The 25,361-nt window shown below is 46.0% G+C and overlaps 1 protein-coding gene across 5 annotated transcripts in view; it reads left to right on the forward strand.

The window, feature by feature from the left end:
• Nucleotides 1-25,361, forward strand: part of Tln2 (talin 2) — a 427,686-nt gene that overhangs the window by 365,743 nt on the left and 36,582 nt on the right. For all 5 annotated transcript variants that reach the window (XM_075965369.1, XM_075965372.1, XM_075965373.1 and 2 more), the window contains 6 exons: nt 4,229-4,375; nt 7,670-7,836; nt 8,645-8,828; nt 12,750-12,875; nt 13,060-13,176; nt 24,335-24,520. In XM_075965369.1, coding sequence (XP_075821484.1) covers nt 4,229-4,375; nt 7,670-7,836; nt 8,645-8,828; nt 12,750-12,875; nt 13,060-13,176; nt 24,335-24,520 — 927 coding nt within the window. The remainder of the gene's footprint in view (nt 1-4,228; nt 4,376-7,669; nt 7,837-8,644; nt 8,829-12,749; nt 12,876-13,059; nt 13,177-24,334; nt 24,521-25,361) is intronic.

The raw sequence follows: 25,361 nt of genomic DNA on the forward strand, positions 1-25,361 counted from the left end.
TTCTTCCTCCTTATCCTCCTCCTTCTCATTTTTTTAATAGTCTCCCTGTTTTAGTCAGACTAGACTATAATTCTAGTCTATAATTTATCTAGACATATAATTCATTTGATCAACGTGTAATTTTGAATTTCATAAACAAGTAGAAGAGGGCTTGTGTTGCAGTCAGGAAACCCTAGTACAAAGGAAAGAAGTGTTTGGCTTTGAGAGGGGATTAAAAACACAGACCATGATTGCCAGGGAGGCTTGGACCCCTTGCCATGGAAAGCTTTGCACATGGGATCCACCCTCATCTGTCTGGGTTTGGAACATTGGCCTGTCCTTTTCATAATGGAGTTCTCATGAGCTGCCCACCCCAGTGTGGGAAGCAAGCAGAGCCCTGCAGCAACACAGATTCGACAATAGCACCCAGGCCACAGGGAAAAGTATCTATCACTCAACCACTCAACACTTCACCTTGCTGGGTACTGGGCTCTAACCTCTGACATTGTTAGTAAGGTTTGCTGTTTTCAATGGGCCATCTTGAGATGTATTTTACAGTCCAAGCACAAGAGCAGTATGACCCACAACCAGAAATGGCAGCAAGAATATAAGATTACCAGTGGCTTGTGCAGGAACGTTCTCTGTGTGCATTTGCCAGACAGATGCTTGGGGGGAAACTGAGAAGGTTAGGAGGTCCCTGAAGCAATGTAGGTTTTTTTTTTTTTAAAGCATACCAAAATTGTGGAAGTTATTTGTCTACCCAAGAGGGCCCCATATCCCAGCTTGTGAAAATATTTACATCAAGGGCAAGCGGGAAGCCTTTCCTTCAGAGCCTGCGGTGTGCCCTGCCGAGTCCAAATTCTGGTCTTTTCCACAATGTGACAATTACAGGAAAAGCTGGCCCTCTGTCCTCGAACATCAAACAGGATCTTTCTCTGTTTATTTTTCCATGGAAAACTTACAACTTTGTTAATAGCACTGTGGAAAGTCTTCAGAAAAGTGAAAACCCCTCTGGCAACTTTGCAACTTAAGATTAGTTCCTCTCTGAATACAGAGAACAGAGAGGGCCAGGAGATGGTTCAGTTCTCTACAAACATGAGACCTGAGTTCGTGGCCTCTTCGTGTGCATACATGGGTACATGCACCAGCATCCACACACCCAGAGGGGGTGGGGAGAAGAGAAGGAAGGATGGAGAGAGGGAAGGAGAGACTGAGATCCTAGGAGCTGTGGCTCCTAAATGTGAGTCCTGGGGAAAAGATTTAGTGACTGCAGCTCTGTCTCTTGGGAAAATGACATCACCGCTTTGTAAGCAGGGAGAGGATCTGTAAAGTGACTGGCAGGGGAAACATGCCTGCACCCCAGGTGGGATGGGTGGATGGATACTCTAGGTTTTTGTTGTTGTTTGGTTTTTTGATTTCTACCCAGAACTTGCTGTCTGATAGAGAGAAAGTGATGCCTGGTTCTGATGTTCATACTATTTGTTTTTCCTGTTCCGTTTCCTAAGTTGATCCAAGTTCTGATGCCACCCTTGTCTGACTCTCATAAGGTCCCCCAGGCAAGCAGTCGTGGACCCAGTTGCTTTTAACATCTGTGAAAAGTCATCTCATTTTGTTTTGTCTTGAGCAGTAAAGGAAAACGATCCGATCCGTTTTTCATAGACAACTCTTCCCCGGCCCCATTGTAATCGGATCTAAAACTCTACCAAGGCCCGAGCATTTTTTTTTTTTTTAATTTCCTTTAAGGCACAAAAGCAGATGGTTTTTCCCACAATATTTTTCTTTGAGCAAGAAGGGAACTGGGTTTTTTTTTTCTTTGGGGCTCAAGTAATGCTCTCCTAAATTTGCCGGTTTGAAGCCCTAAGTTGTGTGTCTTTGAGCAGCATTCCTTTGTAATAAACACTGGTCGTACATTCAATCCACCCTGTGGGTCTTGCAAAGTTGGGCCAGACTTGCTGAGAAATTTAATGTTGCTTTGGGAACTGGGCAATTCTTAGTGCTTATCAGTGGAAACCCAATCTTGAAAGTGTGTTCCCTTTCTAGGAAGCTCCTCCAACTGTAAAACCTTCCAGTGAAATTGCCAGTGGACTGTTGACTCTGTGGTCCTCCTGTGTTTACGTATCTCACCGTGACCTGGAAAACAGGGAGGGTGATGAGTACCGAGCCCAGGTGCTACGGCCTTCAACAGAGTCTGCAAGACAAAGATCGTTTGTTCTTCATTTCAGAGATAACCAAACAAAAGTTCAGAGAGGCTAACAAAATTCTGATTCTATTAAAACCACTCTTAAAAACTTAAATTAGAGGGGTTTCTTATTTTGTTTCGTTTTCTAATTCCCTGGGTGTTGCTTCCACTGTGTCTTTCTCCCCTGGTGTCACCAGCAGCCCCCTGTCGTTTGGGGGTGTAAGAGCTCCCACCTTTAATTTACTGCCGCCCCTTGGATATCCTTGTTAGACTTTGTGGAAGCCTTTAAGGACTGAGTTAAGTTTGAAACTAATGTCTCAGCTCCTGACTTCACCTTGATGTCGTGTGTAAGCCTTCAGCATATCTTGAAAATAGATGTCTGATTGTCTCAGCACTTGGGCAGCTGAAGCAGGGGGATCAAAAGCTCCTGGACAGCCCGAGCTCTGTCTCAAACAATGGATGTTTGAATGGTATCCTTGCTGTATGTAAACATCTTTCCCCAGTCAGTGGTATGTCGTTTGCTGCACCAGTTCAGACGTGTACAGACTGGCGTGCTGTAGACTCCCAGGCTAACTTTCCTATTGTGCATCCCACAGAGAGGGCCAACGGGACAGCCTAGCTGTGGAGAGCCTGTCCCAGGGCACACAAGAAGATACCTGGAAAGCAGATGCTCACCCTTGGGCATCTAGTGAACTTTCTGCTAAGTGGCTTTCAGAGTCCTGTGGCCTTTTCCCTCCCAGCAGTGGGCATTTCTACAGTAGGAAAGCAGACATATGCAGTCCTTCCACTCTCCAGAGTCACTCTGCCCTAAACTTTGCCTGCTGAGATACAACCAGGAGATAGCGTCCCCTGGCCGGAATCTCCCCAGAATTATTTACAGTATCTGGGCCCTTTTGGTAAACAGTCTTAATGCTAGAAGAAAAAGCCCCCCCCCCCCGGCTTGTAGTTATTATCGATTCTTGGCGGTAACACTGACTCACGCTTCAAGTGTTTGCTCTTCTTCTTAGTTGCTTACCTGGCCTGGAAGGCAGTTCATTTGTGGCTGTATTTATCCAGCTCAAAGTGAAAACTGACACTGAACAGAACCAGAGGAATGCATGCTTTCGGAAGGCGGAGGGGGAATTTAGTACGGCTTAAGGAGACAGCTAGCAGCCTAGCTATAGTGAAGTTATTTGGCTTCTCTTAGGCAAACTACCCCTTCTAATCACTCAGCCCAATATCCTTAATCAAATGCACGCCCCAGGGGATTTAGCCTTGTTGATAGATTACTAGTCTAAGATGTATGAGGCCCTGGGTTCCACCCCCAGCCCCGCAGAGACTGGATTTGCTATAGTACATGTCTGTAGTCCCAGCACTTGAGAGGTGGAGACAAGAGGATCAGAAGGTCCAACTTATTCTCAGTTACAGTCAGTTCGAGGCCAACCTGGACTATGTGAGATCCTGTCTTAATTTTTTTTAATCAAGTAAATTAATGAAATAGGGACGCATGTCTGCCAAGCCTTTAGAACTGAAAAGGGAAAGTCAACCCTGGCTCAGGAGACAGGAAGCCTGGGCTCCATGGGATGGCGCTCACCATGAATACACCAGGAAGGGGTGTTCTGTTTAATAAGTATACCAGTTTTATGAAAATCTGACTACTTTAAGTTATGCAAAAGATGTACTTTGAATTCATGAAATGGAACGGATAGGAGAGGCCTTGGTGTACTGTAGGAACTCAGTAAACGCTTGTTAGATGGATAATAACGATAACCGTCCCACAGAGCTCAGTCTGGGGAACATCTACTCCTTGGGTATAGACTCTCAGGTGGCTTGACCCAGATGAGCCAGACCAGGAGAAGATGAACACACAGTGAGTTACTGGTTTGCTTAATGGAGGCTGTGGGCATTTTTACAGTCATTTTACAGAAAGGTAAATCAACTAAATTCCCTACCTCACCAGACAGGGTTCCAAATAGAATGGAATTTTCCTAGCTGGGCTCCCAGAAGGCACAAGAGAAATTTTCCACCTAGGGCAGGCTTGGATGGCAGGGTCCCTCACACTCCTTCCCCCTTCTGGCTTTGCCTCTGTAGATCGGATTCCAGATTCGCACACGTGTGCAGGACCTGGGTCATGGCTGTATCTTCCTGGTGCAGAAGGCAGGGGCCCTCCAGGTGTGCCCCACAGACAGCTATACCAAGAGAGAGCTGATCGAGTGTGCCCGTTCCGTCACTGAGAAGGTAAGGGGTCCCTGTGGGTAAGATAGATATAGCCATGGGGCTGAGCACTTACAATGGGACCAGCTCTGGTGGAGACTAAAACCAAAGGTAACCCAGCTAAGGTGGCGCTTTCCCTCGCCACCCAATCTTCCCCAGTGAGGGTGCTGTCACAGGACCTGAGAAATTCCGAGCAAAACAGAGGCAGCCCTGGGAAACTCTCCAGATGGCCCTACCAAAGTCAGCATTCAGAGCCAGCCAGGGGAAGGCTGTTATCATTGCCCACCCTGTAACGGCTGATCCCCTGTCTCAGAGAGTTTCTGAGTGCTAGAGCTGGGACCGAGAAACTGGAAGCACTGGGTAGAGTGGTACAGCCGAAACCCCAAAGAGCCAGCCTGGGCTATTTAGAGAGACCTGGTCTCCAAAGGCAAAGCAACGAAGTGTGAAGCAGAGTGGTCTCCATGACAGACAAAAGACTGAGATCCGCTTGGTGTGTGACATCTCTTACATACCGTGAGGCAGAGTGGTCCTAGTGATTTTGGACAGTCACCTGATAGACCATGGAGGAAGAGAAACCTGCCCTGGGCTTCTGAGCCTCGGGGCTGCTGTTGGGGAAGATGGTCAGGAGTGTGGGCAGCAAGGCTCGGTTACATCGCGTTTCCAAGCCTCAATCTCCTCATCCGTAAAACGAGCACACAAACGTGCAATCTCTGACTCACAGCGTCAAGGTGTGTAACAGTATCTGGTACTGTGCCAGGTACAGAGTTAAACATTGAACAAAATGGCCCCCTCCTCTGAAATTCTGTTCTCCCATGGCACTTCCCTAACCGACAAGGCCTGCATTAGATCCTCCCTTCATACCCAGTGGCTCTTTATCCTCCCCAGGTCTGCTAGCTTCTGGCTTTGTTTCTGGATCAGAGTCCTGCTGTGGCAGCTGTGGCAGCTGCGAGTAGTGAGGCTGGAGCATCCTTGCTCCGCAGTTCTCGTCACGTCTGTGTGCATAGAGCTCCGCATTATTCCTAGACTTGGCAACAAAGCCGGAGGACTGGGCAGAGGAAGCGCTCAATGGGAAACGGCTAACAGAGGCTGCTCTGTCAACCAGTCCTGGGCCAGGCCGAGCCTCTATCTGGCAACTTCCCCCAGCCCACAGGACTGGCCAGCTATGGTCTCAGCTGGAGGAAGGCACCTTCCCTAGCTTCAAAGACTTTGCCCATTTCCCCAGGCACCCAAGATACATGCAGAATCCTCCTGAGCCGGTCTTGGTCTTGCTGTTCCCACTCAGAGTGGCCTGACTTGGGACACGGGGAGGACGGAGGTGGGGAGGTGGCCAGTTCCTAGCATTTGAATCTGTGACAAAAAGCACCAAAGGGAGGAAAGGGTTTGTTTTAGGTCACAGGTTACGATCCATCTGTGGGGGAATCCCGGCATCCAGAACTTCAGACAATTAGTCCTGTCACAGCCACAGTCAAGAGCAGAGAGAAATGAATGCCTGTGTGCTTCGTGCTCAGCTTTCTCTACTCTGATGCAGTTCAGGGCCCCAAACCAGGGGATGTACCACCCACAGTGGGCTCACCTCAGTTAACCCAGTTAAGGAAAAATTCACGGCTGGAGAGTTGGCTCAGTGGTCAAGAGCACCAGTTACTGCTCCAGAGGACCTGGGCTTGATTCCCAGCTCCCACGCAGTGGCTCACAGCTATCTGTAACTCCAGTCCTGGGGCTTACAACATCATCTTCTGGCCTCTTTGGGCACAAATAAATAAAATTAAAAAGGCAGAAAGAAATCCCTCATAGCGGGCCCACGGGCCAACCTGATCTTAAGACAGGCCCACATTGAGACTTCCTAGGTCAGTCTAGGTGTGGCAAGTTGGCAATTCAAACCAGCCATCCCCGGAAAGAAACAGTTCTCTGTGGACCCGTCTTGGAGAAAATGGTCCCTGTGTCCTTTCTGCTAAACTATACCTGCAAGTCTCCTGAGTCGTGAGGGGTACAAGAAAGAACATCCTAAACTCCATGCCTCTTACTTATGCTTTGACTCCCGCTTGCTCGTGATGCTTTGAGACGCGTATTTCCCATATAATCCCAACACTGATGGGGCAGGGACAAGCAGAGCCCTGCGACTTACTAGCCAACTACTCCAGCAGAGTCTGTCAGCTTTCAATGAGAGATCCTGTCCCACCCCATCTCTCCCTCCCTACCACTACCACCTGGGGGTAGGGAAAAAAGGCAGTTTGGTGAGCAACGGAGGAAGACACCTAGGGTTTGACCTCTGCCCTCACCCCCACACCTCCCTCACCCACACATGGTGTATACATACATGTTTTTACAAAGCATTTATATGCATCAGCATGATCAAGGCCAGCGGGTGTGTACAGGCAGAGGTTAAAGAGCCTTCAGCTGCCGTGTCATGAACTGTTTCTGATCTATAGGACAATGGCTGTCCTGAGGACAGGAATAGTGTACTCAGACTCCTTGGGCAGAACTGCCTGTCTGAAGGAGAACAGAGAGCCATCTAGGGGAACCTGGAGCTATATCTCACAGGGTGAGCACATCAGTGCTGGGGGAAGAGAGCAGGACAAAGCGCCTACTCTGAGCAGCAAGGCAGGTGTGTGGGGACCTTAGCCGCTGGCAGACTTGACAGACAGTGGGCAGGTGGACACATGGTTTGATGGTGAGCATGTGGGGCGATCAGGCTGCGGCTGTAGAAAGTGTCTCTAGGAACAGGAAGGGGTGCAGGTAGAAGCTGGCGCCCGGGGTTTCTGACATGGAGTGTGCCAAGGTGAAGCCATTAGCCAACTTGCTGGACCCTCGGGTCACTGCATTGTTACCTAGTGATGGACGGTGACATGCAGGAGCTCCACTGGGATCCACTCTGGAAAGTGACCTGTCCTGCATGGCCAAATGAATGATGAGTATTGACAGTAGTTGTTCCTTCCAGACCTAATTGACGGGTGGAAAGTGCCACCCACATCTTGGGAGCCTAAACCTGATCCCTCAGTATGGTGTCAGAAGCATTGTAGTGACTTTGTGAGCACTGCCCTCCAGGAAATAGTTGTGACCAAAAACACCTTATTGGGCACTTTGCATGTATTGTCTTGTAATTAACTGTTTTACATTCAAGGAAACTGAGGCTTGGTACCTAAGATCGGGTGGCGTGTGAATGGTAACGCTGATACTCAGACCCAGGCTCTTGGCTCTGATCTTGTGCCATTAACCTCTGTGCCGCATCAGCTCCGAGAGAGAGAATTCAGTGTTTTCAATGGGGGCACACTATCTTAGTCTTACCTTCTCCATTCCCTGGCTCCCCTTTCTACCTTCCAGGTATCCTTGGTGCTCTCCGCTCTCCAGGCTGGGAACAAGGGGACCCAAGCATGCATCACGGCTGCTACTGCTGTTTCTGGGATCATCGCCGACCTGGATACCACCATCATGTTTGCAACCGCAGGGACACTGAATGCAGAGAATGGCGAGACCTTTGCAGATCACAGGTACCGGGGGAGACTCCAGCTGGCATCCCTGGAACTGGTGATCACATTTGGTCACCACACTCTGCCCAGGACTCAGAAATGTGCTTTATCCACTTGGATGTCAATAAGATTCTCAGAGGGGGCATGAACCACAGGGTCAGAATAATTCCCTTTGACAAGTTAGAATCAGTCTTCCCCAACTGAGGCCAGCTTTTTTGATGTTTGCACACCAGGGAGTTGCCCCTGTGGCTGCCCATAGACCCAGTAGGACCAGGAGAGGCAGAGTTAGCATTCACTTCCCAAAGCCTCCTGCCTCCTCGGAGCCTTCATTAAACATACGTGTGTCAGTGGCTCTGCAGGTTTACCGCTGATGACCCCTAAATCCTTGTCATGTGTCCAGCCCCTTTCTTGTCTCTCCAGTCCGAGGGCTGTGGGGCTGTGATAGAGTGGAGATTCTCTGTATTCTGTTGTCCTTTCTGGAGCCTGGCCCCATGGGCTCTGAGCCCCGAGCAGGATGTACAAGCTATGCACCCTCACAACCCCGTGTGCCTAGGAAATATCTGGGAGATTGTGGGGCCATAGGAAGAAGCTGAGCTTCCGCCTAGCTACTGTGCTGAGCCTCTCTCTGGAGCCCTGCTACCAATCCTGCTACATACTGTTTGAAGCTACACCCTCACATGCATGGAAGACTCCCCTCCCCTTGAAGGGGGGTGGATCACTGGGGCCTCTCTTCTCAAAGCCCCCGGGAAAGGATTTCCTTCCTTCCCAACTGCAAGTGAACAGGTTTTGTTCTGTTTCTCCCGTCTCTCTGGCCTCCCTGCTTTCCCAGGGAGAACATTCTGAAGACAGCAAAGGCCTTGGTGGAAGACACTAAGCTGCTCGTGTCAGGGGCCGCATCAACTCCAGACAAGCTGGCCCAGGCCGCTCAATCCTCTGCAGCTACCATCACCCAGCTTGCCGAGGTGGTCAAACTGGGGGCTGCCAGCCTGGGCTCCAACGACCCTGAGACCCAGGTAGGAATGGGACCTGGGGACTGCCTTTCTCTTTTTCCTATACACCCTGCATAATAGGGTTAAGCATGTAGCCTTTGAAGTAAGCAATACGTGTGTATGCTTGATTGGAGAAGCGGATAAGAAGCAGTTGACAGAGATGTGGACTGGTGTGACGGTTCAGGGGTTGAGACAAGCCTATGGATTTGGGAGGAACTTAGAAGGATAAGTTAGCCAGGCCTGGTGAACAATTGGTTGAAGAAGACATGGTGAGGATAAAGGCGAGGGAGGAATGCCAAGTGTCCTGTGGTCGGGCTGGGGCAGTATGTAGCTTCATGAAGCCAGAGAGTGAGCCATCCATGGGGGGAGAGCCATCCGGACCCGAGGGAGGAGAGTGAGCCCCAGTCTAAGGCTTGTTGAGTCAGAAGTGCAAGACAAGCAGCTAGAAGCATCGAGGGCATGAGCCTGCTCCTGTGCGCGGGTGTGACTCAGGTGTGGATGCCTCTCAGCATCTGCAGGCTCACGGAGGGGAAAGCGTGGGTCAAGAGAAGGGATGTCAGATTGAGCCTGGAGAACTCCAACCTTCCAGGCACCTGCTGAGGAAAGAAATGCCTCAAGAGTGGCCAAAGCTGGGGGGGGCGGGGGGGTGGGAGCAGCTAGAGAGAAAGGAATGTTGTCACCTATGGCGACAGTGAATGTCTGGCAACAGGCTGTTGGTGACCCAGCTTCTGGCCTAGGGTATGGCGCACATGTCACTCACTGCTGGAGATGGCTGGCTCCGAAGCAGAGGGAGGAAAAGTGGGAGGATTTTCTGCTCAGGAGGTGGTGACTTGGTTGAAATGCCCCACCTGAGCCTTAACGCCCTCTCCAGGCCAGAGTCACCGCAGGTTTTCATGTTTGACACCAGCACACCGTGTATAGCAGCACCTGGCACATGCCAGATACGCAGCCAGCCGATGTTCCCACGGCCTGGAGCTGACAGCCGGCTGGAGTCCTCAGGAGCCTGTTCCACTCCCCTGCATTTGTCTTAGTAACAGAGGCGCCTGCACCGGTTGGGGCAGCAGTCTAGTCCACTGGGCCCCAAACTAGATAACACTTGCCCCTCAGGACCTGGGCGGGCAGCAATGACTGCACTAATTAACTGGGAGCCACCAACCTTGCTCCTGTGTCCCCTGCCCCTTCCGTTCCCACTGTCCTCCGAGACAATGGAGCCCCGTGAGGAACCCTTCTTAGTGTTTGTGTCCCCCCAGCTCGGTTTCCTCCAGCAGCCCTAGAGTTCGGATCCACTGTTTGCACAGTGCTTCTGCAGGAACCTGAGACGGTGGTCCCACCCTGGGGGGAAGGAAGGAAGGAAGGAACGGCTGGCATCCCTGTTGCTGAGGTTGGAACTGCAATCCCCCCCCCACACACACACACGTGATCTTCTCTCGCCAGCTGATTTTGAAGAGAGAGCTGTGGATCTTCTCCACACAGAAATGTGTTAAATTGCTGTGGGATTTTTTCCCCTTTGTTTGAAAACATCTTATCTCAACAAGTTATGTTAGGTACAAAAAGTAGAACCAAAATGAGTTCTTAGAGCTACCTCAAATCTTCCATGACTCCTGGTGTTTCCTCTGCCTCCCCATCTGGGCAGCCTCTGCCCCAACTCCTATCCCTGTTTGTTGGGGTGAGCGCACTTAGCATGCCATCTACTCCGCAGACCTTTAGCTGCCATTCAGTGGTCCTTATCTAAAGGTGCCATCCTGTTCTGGTTACCGGACAGCTGACTGGCATGCAGAGGGGTCATTTTTCTGAGCAGATTTTAAAATTAATTTTATTTACGTAAACCGAAATAAATTTTAAAAAAGAAGTTTCTGTTTTCAAGATATCTAGAAGGTTTGGAGTGCTTTGCTTTTTATAATTATGTGTGGGTGGGTGTGTCAGCTGTGGGTATGTGTGCATGAATACAGGTACCCAAGGAGGCCAGAGGCATTCAGTCCCCTGGAACTGGAGCTAGAGACAGTTGGGAGCTAATCAATATGGGATCTGGGAACCTAAATTGGATCTTCCAGGAGAGCAGTTAAGTGTTTAACTGCTGAGCCATTTGGCCAGTCCCCTGAAGCAGCAATTTCTAATGAGAACTCCCTTAAAAAGGGGGGGAGGGCAGTGAGATGATTCAACAGGTAAAACACCTGCTTCACAGGCTTGACAATCTGAATTTGACTCCCAGAACCCACAGAAAGTTGGGAGAAGAAAGCAACTCCATGGGGTTCTACTCGGACTGCCACACAAACTAACACTAATACATTAAAATTTTTAATAAATAAGCTATTTTTTCAGATCTGCTCAGAAAAAAAAAAGTCCCCTCTGCGTATCAGTCACCTGTCAAGTAACCAGGACAGGGCAGTACTTCCCGGACGCTGATGTCAGCAGCAGCCCTGGCTTGCTGTGCCTCCATTTCTTGCTGCACGTCTTCACTGTTACAGGCTCGGGTAACAGGCTCACTGTGGGTGCAGGAGGCTGGCTGGGGTCCCTTGGCCCTCTTGATGAGGTGACAAAGCAAAGGGTGCTGAGGATGACAGGAGGCTGTTAAGTTACAATGTTTCTGTGTCACTGCTGTCTGGAGTTCTGGAGACAGCAGAAGGCTTTGTTGTTTATTACCCTGGTTGGTCCTCACAGCAACTGAATGAGGTGGGAAAGGCTGGCACTCTGTGAAGGTTAAGTCTTGGGCCCTTGGCATCACATTGACCAGAGTCCAAATTCCAAACCCTCCGCTCTTGGCGCCAGTGCAGTGACCCAGTTCATGTCAGCTCTCCCTTTGGCTGGTGCTTCAGGTTCCAGCTCCAGCACTCGAGATAGCATCAGCTCCAGGATGGAGCAGGCCACTTTGTCTTCATTTCTTCCTCAAGATTCACTGGGTGCCAGGTGTGTGCCAGAACACGTTCTGAGGAGGAATCCAAATAGGGTCTGTTCTAACCTCATTGGGTTGTAGGAGAAGATAAGTCATGGATAAGCGAATAAATCAAATGGCGCCGTGGACTAATACGACTGTAGTATTAAACAGGGCCGTCTGATAGTAGTTTGGTATTCAGGAGTTAGACCCATTGCTAGGTGGTCAGGATCAGTCTCTTGGGACATACATTCAAGCTGAACCCAGAGGATGGAAAAAGCCAGGTTCCAGGTAGAAGACAACAGGAAGAAAGATCTACGTGTCCAAACTCGTGGTGCGGGGCAGGGAATTGCAGGCACAGAGCTAGAGAGCAGGCAGAGTGCCATACAGACCTTACTGCCCCATATGAAGCTGTCACTGTATTACCACTGCTTCTGGGTGAGTGATGGTTCCTCAATGATGGTACCTCTGCCTTAGCAACCTTCATCCGTTCAGAGACAGCTTGTTGGCAGACCTGGCAGCCAGGGGGCTATGTACCCAGATCCCAGCCTCAGCATCAGCATCAGCCTCCACTACCTGGCAGCCAGGGGGCTATGTACCCAGATCCCAGCCTCAGCATCAGCATCAGCCTCCACTACCTGGCAGCCAGGGGGCTATGTACCCAGATCCCAGCCTCAGCATCAGCCTCCACTACCTGGCAGCCAGGGGGCTATGTACCCAGATCCCAGCCTCAACATCAGCATCAGCCTCCACTACCTGGCAGCCAGGGGACTATGTACCCAGATCCCAGCCTCAGCATCAGCAGCCTCCACTCTGGTGTCAAAGTAGGCATTAGTTCTCAGCCTCGGCCTAAGCAACAGCAGTGGGAGCAGCCTCTCTGTTAGTTTTATTATCATTATCAGCAGCAGCAGGAAGATTGGCCTCCCTGAGCCACAGACCCTCCAAAGGTGGCTTCTTGAGTGGTGGTGTCATGTGCAGAGCACAAAGCTACTGATAAAGAGCCTCCTTCCCGCACCCTGGCAGAAGCCAGCACTTGAAGGTCATCCTCTCTACTCACCAGCCTCCTACTCTTTCAGGTGGTGCTGATAAATGCCATCAAAGACGTGGCCAAGGCTCTTTCTGATCTCATTGGTGCTACCAAGGGAGCTGCTAGCAAACCAGCTGATGACCCCTCCATGTACCAGCTCAAAGGAGCTGCCAAGGTAGGGTGGGACTCCAGCAGGAGCTGACCATGAGGGGATGGTGATATGCCAGACTGCTGGAAAGAAAAACATTTGATCCTCTTCCTCGTATGAAGGAAGGAAATTATCTTCCACACCATTTACATAGAAGGTTCAGATGCTACCCCTCAGACAGCATACCCTATGCTTTTCTCCTCCCATGCAGGTGATGGTGACCAATGTCACCTCTCTCCTTAAGACTGTGAAGGCGGTGGAAGATGAAGCCACCCGGGGCACAAGGGCACTTGAGGCCACCATCGAGTACATAAAGCAAGAACTCACAGTGAGTACCCAGCAGCCATCACCCTCAGCTAGCTGTCACCGTCCAGCATATGACTAACACATGAGCTTCTCTGCAGTTTTTAATTTAAAGAGCTTTTACCTGGAACTCCTAGACTGGGGAGGCTTACGCATCTGTCTCCTGGTGGCATTTGTAGCTGCTCACCTGTATGTCAGTGAGTGTGGCTGGGATCTATTGGGACTCTTTGTTTGTGAGACAAGGTTTCATGGAGTCTAGGAAGACCTCAAACTTTTACATCTTGAAAGGTAAACTTGAATTTCTGATCCTCCTGCCTTTACCTCCCAAATGCTGGGATTACAGGTGTATGCCACCGTGCCTGGTTTTACAGAGGTGCTGAGGACTGAATTCGGGGCTCAATGAACACTAGGCAAACACTGTGCCAACCAATCTATATCCCTAGCCAGGTTGTAGCCCTGCATTCTTAGGGTTGATATGTATCAATTAGGACAGTCCAGACTTTATTCCACCCAAATTACAACATGACACTGGAGCATTGCAGAAGAGAAAAGTCAGAATGGCAGTTTACACTAGCCTTGTGTTTAGATTATGGTGATTACACGCATCCTTTCTTGTCACATTGCTGTTGGCCACATGTGGAATGACAGTTTGAGGTTCACTGTTAGGGGAGAGGCACAGATGCCTTTAGGTGAGACTTCTTCAGCATCCAGCTCATTTCTGTTTGAGATGCCTCTCCTTAGAGACATTGGCTCTGTTTACTCTTCCCTCATTCTAACCCTGAAGAGTTACAGGCACCAGGAATTGCAACAGTAGAGATGTTCTCTGTTTTCTCTGTGCTCAGCACAGTTGCACACCCTCATCCTAACACCCACAAATAGAAACAGACAGGAAATGAGTGGTTTTGCCCCAAGATTTCTTTGTAATAGGTATAATCACAGATGTAGCTTTTTTAGGGGATATGTAGGCACTTGGGGATTCGGCCTCTGCTGCAGGTGCTCTGCTTCTCAGGATCACCTGTGAAGGCAGCGTGAGGAGCAACGCTAGAAATGAGCAACTCTGCTGGTGCTGGGATGACTCTTGGCTTCTTTTGTCCTACCTGGAATGGAGCCAGCTTAGGAGATACTGTTAGGTTATAGTTTTAAAGGAGAAGCTAAAGAATATGTAAGTAACTCAAAAGCAGGTGATTCCTTAAGGCATACTATATGGGCTGTAAGTGGAGACTGCTCATTCATTTCCCTGCTGCCCAGATCTGAATAATCACACAGAAACTATATTAATTACAACACTGCTTGGCCAATAGCTTAGGTATATTCTTAGCTAGCTCTTACATCTTAAATTAACCCATTTTCATTAATGTCTGTATCGCCACAGTGCTGTGACTTTCTGGTAAGATTCCAGCATGTGTCTCCTTTGGCAGGTACATGGCGTTTGCCTTAACTCTGCCTACTCTCTCTCCATATATATATCTTCCAGCCTGGCTGTATTCTGCCCTGCCATAGGCCAAAGCAGCTTCTTTATTAACCAATGGTAATAAAACATATTCGCAGCCTACAGAGGAAATCCTACATCATCTCCCCTTTTCTGTCTAAAATAAAAAGGAAGATTTTTAACTTTAACATAGTAAAATTACATATACAAAACAGTTATCAAGCAAGAATTATAGTATAATATTTAGTCCATTTACCCCTGGCAAATTAAGGAAAATACTCTTATCATCTATACTATCTTTGTGTCTAAAGTTTTATATCTAATTTATCTTTTATCATAACTAATGAAAACTATAACTGTCTGTCTTTAATTACATCAAAGATGCCAGGATATATTACCTAAGTAAACAGGAAGTACATTGTAAGCAACTTCCAAAACTCTAGAATTGACAGAGACATCTCACTGACTGAACAGTCACCCAAAGTTCTTCTGTAACGTTGGGTACCCATCTTCAGCCTACAAACCCATAGTACCTTGTAGACTTTTCCATGGAGCATGAAATTTCAAAGACTGTTCCACCTATATTGGCAGTTTGTCAGTCACATTCTTCTGTGTCCTTCAGAATGTCTGGCAGACTCTTTCATGAAGAAGTAATCTCACTTTCTTTTGACAAGCGCAGTAGTCATTTTTCTGTGGGTCCTGCATGTCCAGTATATACTGCCAGTATACTGTGTCCAGCTTATTGCCAAGCAGTTCAGACAAGGGAAGTTTCTTGCCCAAATGGCTAGCCTTGTCACATTGAAGGCAAATTTCATAACGAGTTTATTCAATGCCCAACATCTCTTAAGTAATTGGTGCTTCCAGAAGCAGATATGTCTCACTGTCAAGAAAAGTCTAAGTTCTTAAAACATTTTAAATGCTGTATTCTGTAGGTCTTTGAAAGGTTTGAAGAATATCTATACATCTGAAATGTAGCTCTGTACATCTAGAAAACCTAACTAACATGACTACAAGTTTGAATATTATAAATGACTACCTGTTAATCTATAATTTTTAATTATACATTACATTTTTAAATGAGCTGCACAAACACAATGCCTTAACCAAGAGCAGAAATACATATGCACAGTGTAACAAAATCGACCTTAAATCTGTATCAATAGACCAAAATCAATATCTATGCAAAGTATTAATCTCTATATCATATCCCCATTTAAATGAAAACAAACATTTATAAACAATCATTTTGGGAATTGGGCATAGTTTTCTCCAAACTGCTTCCTGCTTTTTGTTGGGTAAAGTATTTTTAGGGTTTATGGAGACCTTTTGAGGATAGGGGTCTTGTTCCATCAAACCAAATTACTCTGGAGAAATCCACAGGTTCTCATCCTCAGTAGAAACAAAAGGAGAACCTCTTTTTCAAAGTAACATATCCTTAAACTCAAATTTTGAAGTCAAGATACCTTTAAGATATATATGTTGGTTTAACTTAACAGCCCCCACTATCAAGTGTCTTTCTGTAGTTAACTCATTAACAGTCAAAAAATTTAAAGAACCCACAATAGTATACATAATCTAAACTTTCTGTGTATTTTCCATCTTTACATCACTTTTTTCTATTACATTTTAATATTCATTATCTTTATTCCTTTTATCTATGTCTGTTTGTACTCTTTTATATTACTTTTACTGTCTCTTGAAAAACTTTGTTTTATTTTTAAAAACCATTTACTTCTTTTTATAACTGTCTGTACTCTTTTTCCTTTGTCTCTCAAGCCTACGTACATTTTTTTAACATTTTTTTATTGATAAAAGAAGAATAAAGAAAAAAAAAACAAATTTCCACCTCCTCCCAGCCTCCCCTTTCCCTCCCCCTCCTCCCACTCTTCTCCCTCTCCTCCCACTCTTCTCCCCCTCCTCCCACCCCTCTCCCCTTCCCCCCACTCCTCTCCCCCTCTCTCTCCAGTCCAAAGAGCAGTCAGGGTTCCCTGCCCTGTGGTAAGTCCTAAGTCCTCCCCCCTCCGTCCATATCTAGGAAGGTGAACATCCAGACTGGCTAGGCTCCCACCAAGCCAGCAGATTGCATAGGATCAAAACTGCGTGCCATTGTCCTTGGCGTCTCATCAGCCCTCATTGTTCGTCATGATCAGAGAGTTCAGTTTTATCCCATGCTTTTTTTGGTAATAGTCCAGCTGGCCTTGGTGAGCTCCCAGTAGATCAGCTCCACTGTCTCAGTGGGTGGGTGCACCCCTCGTGGTCCCGACTTCTTTGCTCATGTTCTCCCTCCTTCTGCTCCTCATTGGGACCTTGGGAGCTCAGTCCAGTGCTCCAGTGTGGGTCTCTGTCTCTATCTCCATCCCTCGCCAGATGAAAGTTCTAAGATGATATGCAAGATATTCATCAGTATTGCGCTAGGATGGGGTCATTTCAGGTTCCCTATCCTCAGCTGCCCAAGGAACTAACTGGGGACCTCAGCTTGGGCTCCTGGGAGCCCCTCTAGGGTCAATTCTCCTGCCCACCCTAAAGTGGGTCCTTTAACTAAGGATTGTGGTTCCGTGCTCCCCTATCCAACCTTCCTTTATCCCGATCCTCCTGTTTCCCCAAGTCCCCCCTCCTTCCCTTCTACCTTTTCTCTCCCCATCTCCCCTTACCCCCTTCCCACCCCACCCCCAAGATCCCACTTTTCTCCCCGGCAATTTTGTCTACTTCCCTTATCCAAGAGGATAACGATATGTTTTTCCTTGTGTTCACCTTCTTACTTAGCTTCTTTAGGTTCGCCAATTGTAGATTCTGTGACCCCTATTTATGGCTAGAAACCAATTATGAGTGAGTACATCCCATGTTCTTCTTTTTGGGTCTGGGATACCTCACTCAGGATAGTGTTTTCTATTTCCATCCATTTGCATGCAAAATTCGAGAAGTCATTGTTTTTTACCGCAGCGTAGTACTCTAGTGTGTATATATTCCATACTTTCTTCATCCATTCTTCCATTGAAGGGCATCTAGGTTGTTTCCAGGTTCTGGCTATTACAAATAATACTGCTATGAACATAGTTGAACAAATGCTTTTGACATGTGATAGAGCATCTCTTGGGTAAATTCCCAAGAGTGGTATTGCTGGGTCCAGGGGTAGGTTGATCCCGAATTTCCTGAGAAACCGAAACACTGACTTCCACAGTGGTTGCACAAGATTGCATTCCCACCAGCAATGGATGAGGGTACCCCTTCCTCCACAGCCTCTCCAGCAAAGGCTATCCTTGTTGTTTTTGACTTTAGCCATTCTGACAGGTGTAAGATGGTACCTCAAAGTTGTTTTGATTTGCATTTCCCTGATTGCTAAGGAAATTGAGCACGACCTTAAGTATCTTTTGGCCATTTGAAGTTCTTCTGTTGAGAATTCTCTGTTCAGTTCAGTGCCCCATTTTTTAATTGGGTTAATTAGCATTTTAAAGTCTAGTTTCTTGAGTTCTCTATATATTTTGGAGATCAGACCTTTGTCTGTTGCGGGGTTGGTGAAGATCTTCTCCCAGTCAGTAGGTTCCCTTTGTGTCTTAGTGACAGTGTCCTTTGCTTTACAGAAGCTTCTCAGTTTTAGTAGGTCCCATTTATTCAATGTTGCCCTTAATGCCTGTGCTTCTGGGGTTATACCTAAGAAGCGATCACCTGTGCCCATCTGTTGTAGGGTATTTCCCACTTTCTCTTCTATCAGGTTCAGTGTTTTCGGGCTGATAATGAGGTCTTTAATCCATTTGGACTTGAGTTTTGTGCACGGTGATAGATATGGGTCTATTTTCATTCTTCTACAGGTTGACATCCAGTTGTGCCAGCACCATTTGTTGAAGATGCTTTCTTTCTTCCATTGTATACTTTTAGCTCCTTTATCGAAAATGAGGTGTTCATAGGTTTGTGGGGTAAAATCCGGGTCTTCTATACGATTCCATTGGTCGACTTCTCTGTTTTTATGCCAGTACCACCCTGTTTTCATTACTGTAGCTTTGTAATAGAGTTTGAAGTCAGGGATGGTAATGCCTCCAGAAGATCCTTTATTGTATAGGATTGTTTTGGCTATCCTGGGTTTTTTGTTTTTCCATATAAAGTTGATTATTGTCCTCTCCAGATCTGTAAAGAATTTTGATGGGATCTTGATGGGGATTGCATTGAATCTATAAATTGCCTTAGGTAGAATTGCCATTTTTACTATGTTGATCCTCCCAATCCAAGAGCAAGGGATGTCCATCCATTTTTTGGTATCCTCATCAATTTCTTTCTTCAATGCCTTAAAGTTCTTGTCAAATAGATCTTTCACTTCCTTGGTTAGGTTTACCCCAAGATATTTTATGCTGTTTGTGGCTATCGTGAATGGAGAAGCTTCTCTGATTTCCCTCTCTGCTTCCATATCCTTTGTGTATAAGAGGGCGACTGATTTTTTGGAGTTGATCTTGTATCCTGCCACATTACTAAAGCTGTTTATCAGCTGTAAAAGTTCTTTGGTGGAGTTTTGGGGGTCGCTTATGTACACTATCATATCATCTGCGAATAACGAAAGTTTAACTTCTTCCTTTCCAATTCGAATCCCCTTGATCCCATTATGTTGTCTTATTGCTATTGCTAGAACTTCCAGCACTATATTGAAGAGGTATGGCGAAAGTGGACAGCCTTGTCGTGTTCCTGAGTTAAGCGGGATGGCTTTGAGTTTCTCTCCGTTTAATTTGATGTTAGCTGTCGGCTTGCTGTATATAGCTTTTATTATATTTAGGTATGACCCTTGTATCCCTAATCTCTCCAAGACTTTTAACATAAATGGATGTTGAATTTTGTTGAATGCTTTTTCAGCATCTAATGAAATGATCATATGGTTTTTTTCTTTCAGTTTATTTATATGCTGGATTACATTGATAGATTTTCGTATGTTGAACCAGCCCTGCATCTCAGGAATGAAGCCTACTTGATCATAGTGGATAATTTTTCGAATGTGTTCTTGGATTCGGTTTGCCAGTATTTTGTTGAGGATTTTTGCATCGATATTCATGAGTGAGATCGGCCTGTAATTCTCTTTCCTGGTTGAGTCTTTGTGTGGTTTTGGTATCAGAGTAACTGTAGCTTCATAAAAGGAATTTGGTAATGACCCTTCTGTTTCTATATTGTGAAATACATTAAGGAGTATAGGTATTAGGTCTTCTTGGAAGTTCTGGTAGAATTCCACGTTGAAACCATCTGGTCCTGGGCTTTTTTTGGTAGGGAGGTTTTTGATAACCTCTTCTAATTCTTCGCGACTAACAGGTCTATTTAGATTGTTCACCTGGTCCTGATTTAACTTTGGTAAATGATATTTATCTAAGAAAGTATCCATTTCCTTTACATTTTCCAGTTTTGTGGCATATAGGCTTTTGTAGTAAGATCTAATGATTCTCTGAATTTCCTCTATGTCTGTGGTTATGTCCCCCTTTTCATTTCTGATCTTATTAATTTGCAAATTCTCTCTCTGCCGTTTGATTAGTTTGGATAGGGGTTTGTCAATCTTATTGATTTTCTCCAGGAACCAGCTTTTTGTTTCATTGATTCTTTGGATTGTTCTCTGTGTTTCTATTTTATTGATTTCAGCCCTCAGTTTGATTATTTCCAGTCTCCTACTCCTCCTAGGTGAGTCTGCTTCTTTTTTTTCTAGAGCTTTCAGGTGGGCTGTTAAGTCTCCAATGTGAGCTTTCTCTGTTTTCTTTAAGTGGGCACTAAGTGCTATAAACTTTCCTCTTAGGACTGATTTCATAGTGTCCCATAAATTTGAGTATGTTGTTTCTTTATTTTCATTGAATTCCAGGAAGACTTTAATTTCTTTCTTTATTTCTTCCTTAATCCAGGTATGGTTCAGTAGTTGGCTGTTCAGTTTCCATGACTTTGTGGGCTTTCCGGGGGTAGCCTTGTTGTTGAATTCTAACTTTAATCCATGGTGATCTGATAAGACACAGGTGGTTAGTAATACTTTTTTGTAACTGTGGATGTTTGCTTTGTTACCGACTATGTGGTCGATTTTCGAGAAGGTTCCATGAGCTGCAGAGAAGAAGGTGTATTCTTTCCTATTTGGGTGGAATGTTCTATAGATGTCTGTTAAGTCCATTTGTTTCATTACCTCCATTAATTGTCTTATTTCTCTGCTAGGTTTCTGTCTGATTGACCTGTCCATTGGTGAGAGAGGAGTGTTGAAGTCTCCTACTATTAGTGTGTGCGGTTTGATGGCTGCCTTGAATTTTAGCAATGTTTCTTTTATGTACGTGGGTGCTTTTATATTAGGGGCATAGATGTTCAGGATTGAGACTTCATCCTGATGAACTGTTCCTGTTATGAATATAAAATGCCCCTCTCCATCTCTTCTGATTGATTTAAGTTTGAAGTCAACTTTGTTAGAGATTAGTATGGCCACACCTGCTTGTTTCTTAGGTCCATTTGCTTGATAGGCCTTTTCCCAACCCTTTACTCTGAGTAGGTGCCTGTCTTTGTGGTTGAGGTGTGTTTCTTGTAAACAGCAGAATGTTGGATCCTGTTTTCTTATCCAATCTCTTAGCCTGTGCCTTTTTATAGGTGAGTTGAGACCATTGACATTAAGTGATATTAATGACCAGTGGTTGTTAACTCTGGTCATTTTTTTTTTAGTCGTAGAGTTTGTGTGTATCCCTTCTTTGGTTTGTGTTGATGAAGGGTCTCTAGATGCCTGAGTTATTGTTGTCATTATTGGACTCCTTGGTTAGTGATTTTCCTTCTATTACTTTCTGTAAGGCTGGATTTGTGGCTGCATATTGTTTGAATTTGTTTTTATCCTGGAAAATTTTATTTTCTCCATTTATAGTGAACGAAAGCTTGGCTGGGTATAGTAATCTGGGCTTGCATCCATGGTCTCTCAGTTTCTGCAGTACATCTATCCAGGACCTTCTGGCTTTCATGGTTTCCATGGAAAAGTCAGGTGTAAGTCTGATAGGTTTACCTTTGTAAGTAATTTGGCCTTTTTCCTTTGCCGCTCTTAATATTTTTTCCTTATTCTGAATGCTTTGTGTTTTGATAATTATATGGCGAGGGGATGTTTTTTTTGATCCAGCCTATTTGGTGTTCTGTATGCTTCTTGCACCTTCATAGGTATATCTTTCTTTAGGTTGGGAAAGTTTTCTTCTATAATTTTATTAAATATATTTTCTGGACCATTGAGCTGCACTTCTCCTTCTTCTACTCCTATTATTCTTAGGTTTGGTCTTTTTATTGTGTCCCATATTTCCTGAATGTTTTGTGATGAGAGTTTGTTGGACTTGCTGTTTTCTTTGATCAGTGTGTTTATTTTCTCTATGGTATCTTCAGAATCTGAGAGTCTTTCTTCTATCTCTTGTATTCTGCTGGTTATGCTTGTTTCTGTAGTCTCTATTCGTTTCCTACGTACATTTTTTAAAGCATACTATCTCTCACTTAGAGGTCTGTTATGTCTGAATCTGTCCTATTGTGTGTCGGAAATCCTTTTCTGACAAAGATCATTTTAAAATGGTAAGCAGTGTGGTCACGGTGGCCCTGAATGCTGACTCCACCTTTCAGGCTTTTAAAATGGCAGAGGTAGTCTACTGCCAGCTCTGGAACTGCCAGGTGGGAACCATGCTCACCACCTTAACTCTGGGAAGAGGTGGCCCATGCTACCACCAAGTAACTTGCGCCATGCTCCAAAAGAACCATAGCCATTCATGCCACCAGCATGAACCAGGAAGCTGTCTCTTAAAGGAGTCCCAGTTTTTGCTGCTAATTCTGAGTTACAAAGCCTTCTCTTAAAGGAGCCACATCTCTACTCACCACCAGGAAACAGAGCCTATCTGAAAATATGCAGCTACCAAGAAGCTGCACTTGCCTCCCGTTTTTGTGGGTCTAGAAACCGTCTTTTTTTTTTCTTAAGCTTTTTCTTAGGTCTTATATGGATCCATGCCCCAGATGGTGGGCACCATTTTGTAAAGGAAGACTGCTCATTCATTTCCCAACTGCCCAGACCCGAATAATCACACAGAAACTATATCGTTTGGCCAATAGCTTAGGCGTATTCCTAGCTAGCCCTTACATCTTAAATTACCACATTTCAATTAATCTGTGTATCACCACAAGACTGTAGCCTACCAGTAAGGTTCCAGCATCTGTCTCCTTTGGCCGCTACATGGCATCTGCCTTGATTGACTCTACCTAGTCTCTCTATATTTATCTCTTCCAGCCTGACTATATTCTGCCCTGCCATAGGCCAAAGCAGCTTCCTTATTAACCAATGGTAATAAAACATGTTCACAGCATACAGAGGGGAATCCTACATCATCTAGGTACCTTAGAATGGCTGCACAGGATGACCGTGTTCCTGCCTGAGAACTGGATACAGGTTCAGACAGCTGTAGGTACCCATGGTGGCTGTGGAAGGGAAGCTACAGAAAATAGACTATCCCCTGGACATTACAGATGCTTGGTCATTGTGAGTATATGAGAGTGGCTTAGAATTCATCCACATTTTCTCAGTTGGAAGGATGGGGAGACGACTCAACAGTTAAAACACCCAGATACAAGCATGAAGACAGGAGTTTGGCTCCATAGAAACCCACATAAATACTGTGGCCCATCTGCAATTCCGGTCTGGAAAGATGGGACAGGGAATCCCCAGAGCAAGCAAGCTAGCAAAACTAACCATATCAGTGAGTTCTGGGTTTGACTGAGGGACCCTGCCTCAATTAATAAAGTGGAAGAATGGATGATGTTGATTCCTGACATTAACCTCAGGCCTACACATACACGTGCACATATGTGCTCATACACAGGCAAAACATGCATACACACAACATGCACACTGCCCCCACACACGTGAAAAATGGAAACAAACAAATGAAGGTGAATTAATTCACCCAGAGTGTTCTCCACAGAGCCTCTGCCGTGAAGACCACAGTAGTTGAGAGAACTCTATGTGTAACCACCATCCCACTGTGGTACCTGGGTCTGGACACGGGACTGGCTGTCCTGAGTTATTTAATTGTCATTGCCGTTTCTAAGGAGCAGTGATGTTTGGCTGGTTGTCACATGGCAAGAATGTTGTATGGGTTCCCCGTCTTACTCAGGTCTGAAAACAGGCAGCCCCTCTCCCACAGGGACAGATGCTCATGCAGCACACAGTCACAGGGCTAATCATTCATAGTAAAGACAAAGGACCAGGTGTGTGTGAAGCAGAAGCAGCTTGCCTTGGCTAACATGAATTCACTGCAACTTTTTAAAGTGTGTGTATAAATCGGAGTCACTGACTTGAACACCTGCATAGCCCTGCAGCTATCTTTGTGAAACAGAGTTATAGGATAATATGTTTCACTCCATAAACTCATACCTGTGCAAGGTGGGCAGGAGATCATCCAAAGTGATGTCTTCAGGTTAATCCTGCCCTAGAGCCCACACTGGGATTGAGGAAGACAGTATGTAAATATGGGGTAGTGATGTTTGCAAATGGATGAGTTTAGCCCTTTAGAAACCTCCTGTTCACCATATTCTTTCCACGAATGTCAAATGTCTGTGTGTGACCCACTCTACTGTCCTTAATTAGGTTTCTAATTTCCTGTCATGTAACAGTCTCTTTCAATTGTTAGCTTGGTTCCCAGACACTAATTGCACCAGGTGGAAAAGAGTAAGTTATGTTTGTCCTTTCCGTTTTGACTTTTGTTTTTGGTTTTTTTTTTTTTTTGTTTTTGTTTTTTTTGCCTCTTCTGTTTCTGACTTCAAGGTGTTCCAGTCAAAAGACATACCTGAGAAGACATCATCACCCGAAGAATCAATCAGAATGACGAAAGGCATCACCATGGCAACAGCCAAAGCCGTGGCAGCTGGGAATTCATGTAGACAGGAAGATGTGATTGCAACCGCCAATCTGAGCAGGAAGGCCGTCTCAGATATGTTGACAGCTTGCAAGGTAAGGACCTGGGCATTGTTGTGGATGGATGATGGATAGTTTCCTGTTGACAATGACTCATTCAGTGTCCTGGTGAAGGAGGTGAGCTGGAGTATGAGCAGGGAGCAGCTGCACACCTTAAACTTTGTGGTAGACCAGCATGCAGAGAGTACAGTTTACACCTGGCAGGGTTAGCTCCCACCTCACCTGTAATCCTAGTGCGAGGAGGAGGAGGAGGCTGGAGGATTATTGCGAGTCAGAAGCCAACCTAGGCTACATAACAAGACCCTGCCTCAAGAAAACAAACAAGCAAACATTAGGGCCTGGAGAGATGATGGCTCAGAGGTTAACAGTACTTGCTGCTCTTCCAGAGGACCCGGTTTCTATCCTAGTACCCATATGGCAGCTCTAAGAAGATCAGCTGCCCTCTCTGGGCTCCAAAGGCACTGCATACATGTGGTACACAGACATACCTGCAGGCAAATCACCCACCCATACACACTACAAAAACCAATCGTAATAAGAAGATGGCAATGATGCTGACAGTTCCTTTGGAGGCAGCTGCATTCCTCACCTCCCTCCAGAAAAAGGGCATCGTGCAATCAGACAAATACAGAAAACCAACCTGCTAAATGGTGGGTCAAGAAAAACGTCTCTAGGGGCGGGGGTGGAGTGGGGCTCAAGGAATAAAGTGCTTGCTTGCAACCATGGAAACCTGAGTTTTATCACCAGAACCCACGTAAGCAGATTCTAAACCACCAATAGCAAATGCAAACTGGCATGATTTATTTACTTATTTATTTTTGACTTTCTTTTTATTTTTTCTTTGTGTCTTTCATACCATGCCTCTCAATCCCACTCA

The sequence above is a fragment of the Microtus pennsylvanicus genome, chromosome 3 (assembly GCF_037038515.1).
Source record: "Microtus pennsylvanicus isolate mMicPen1 chromosome 3, mMicPen1.hap1, whole genome shotgun sequence".
In the NCBI taxonomy this organism is placed as follows: Eukaryota; Metazoa; Chordata; class Mammalia; order Rodentia; family Cricetidae; genus Microtus; species Microtus pennsylvanicus.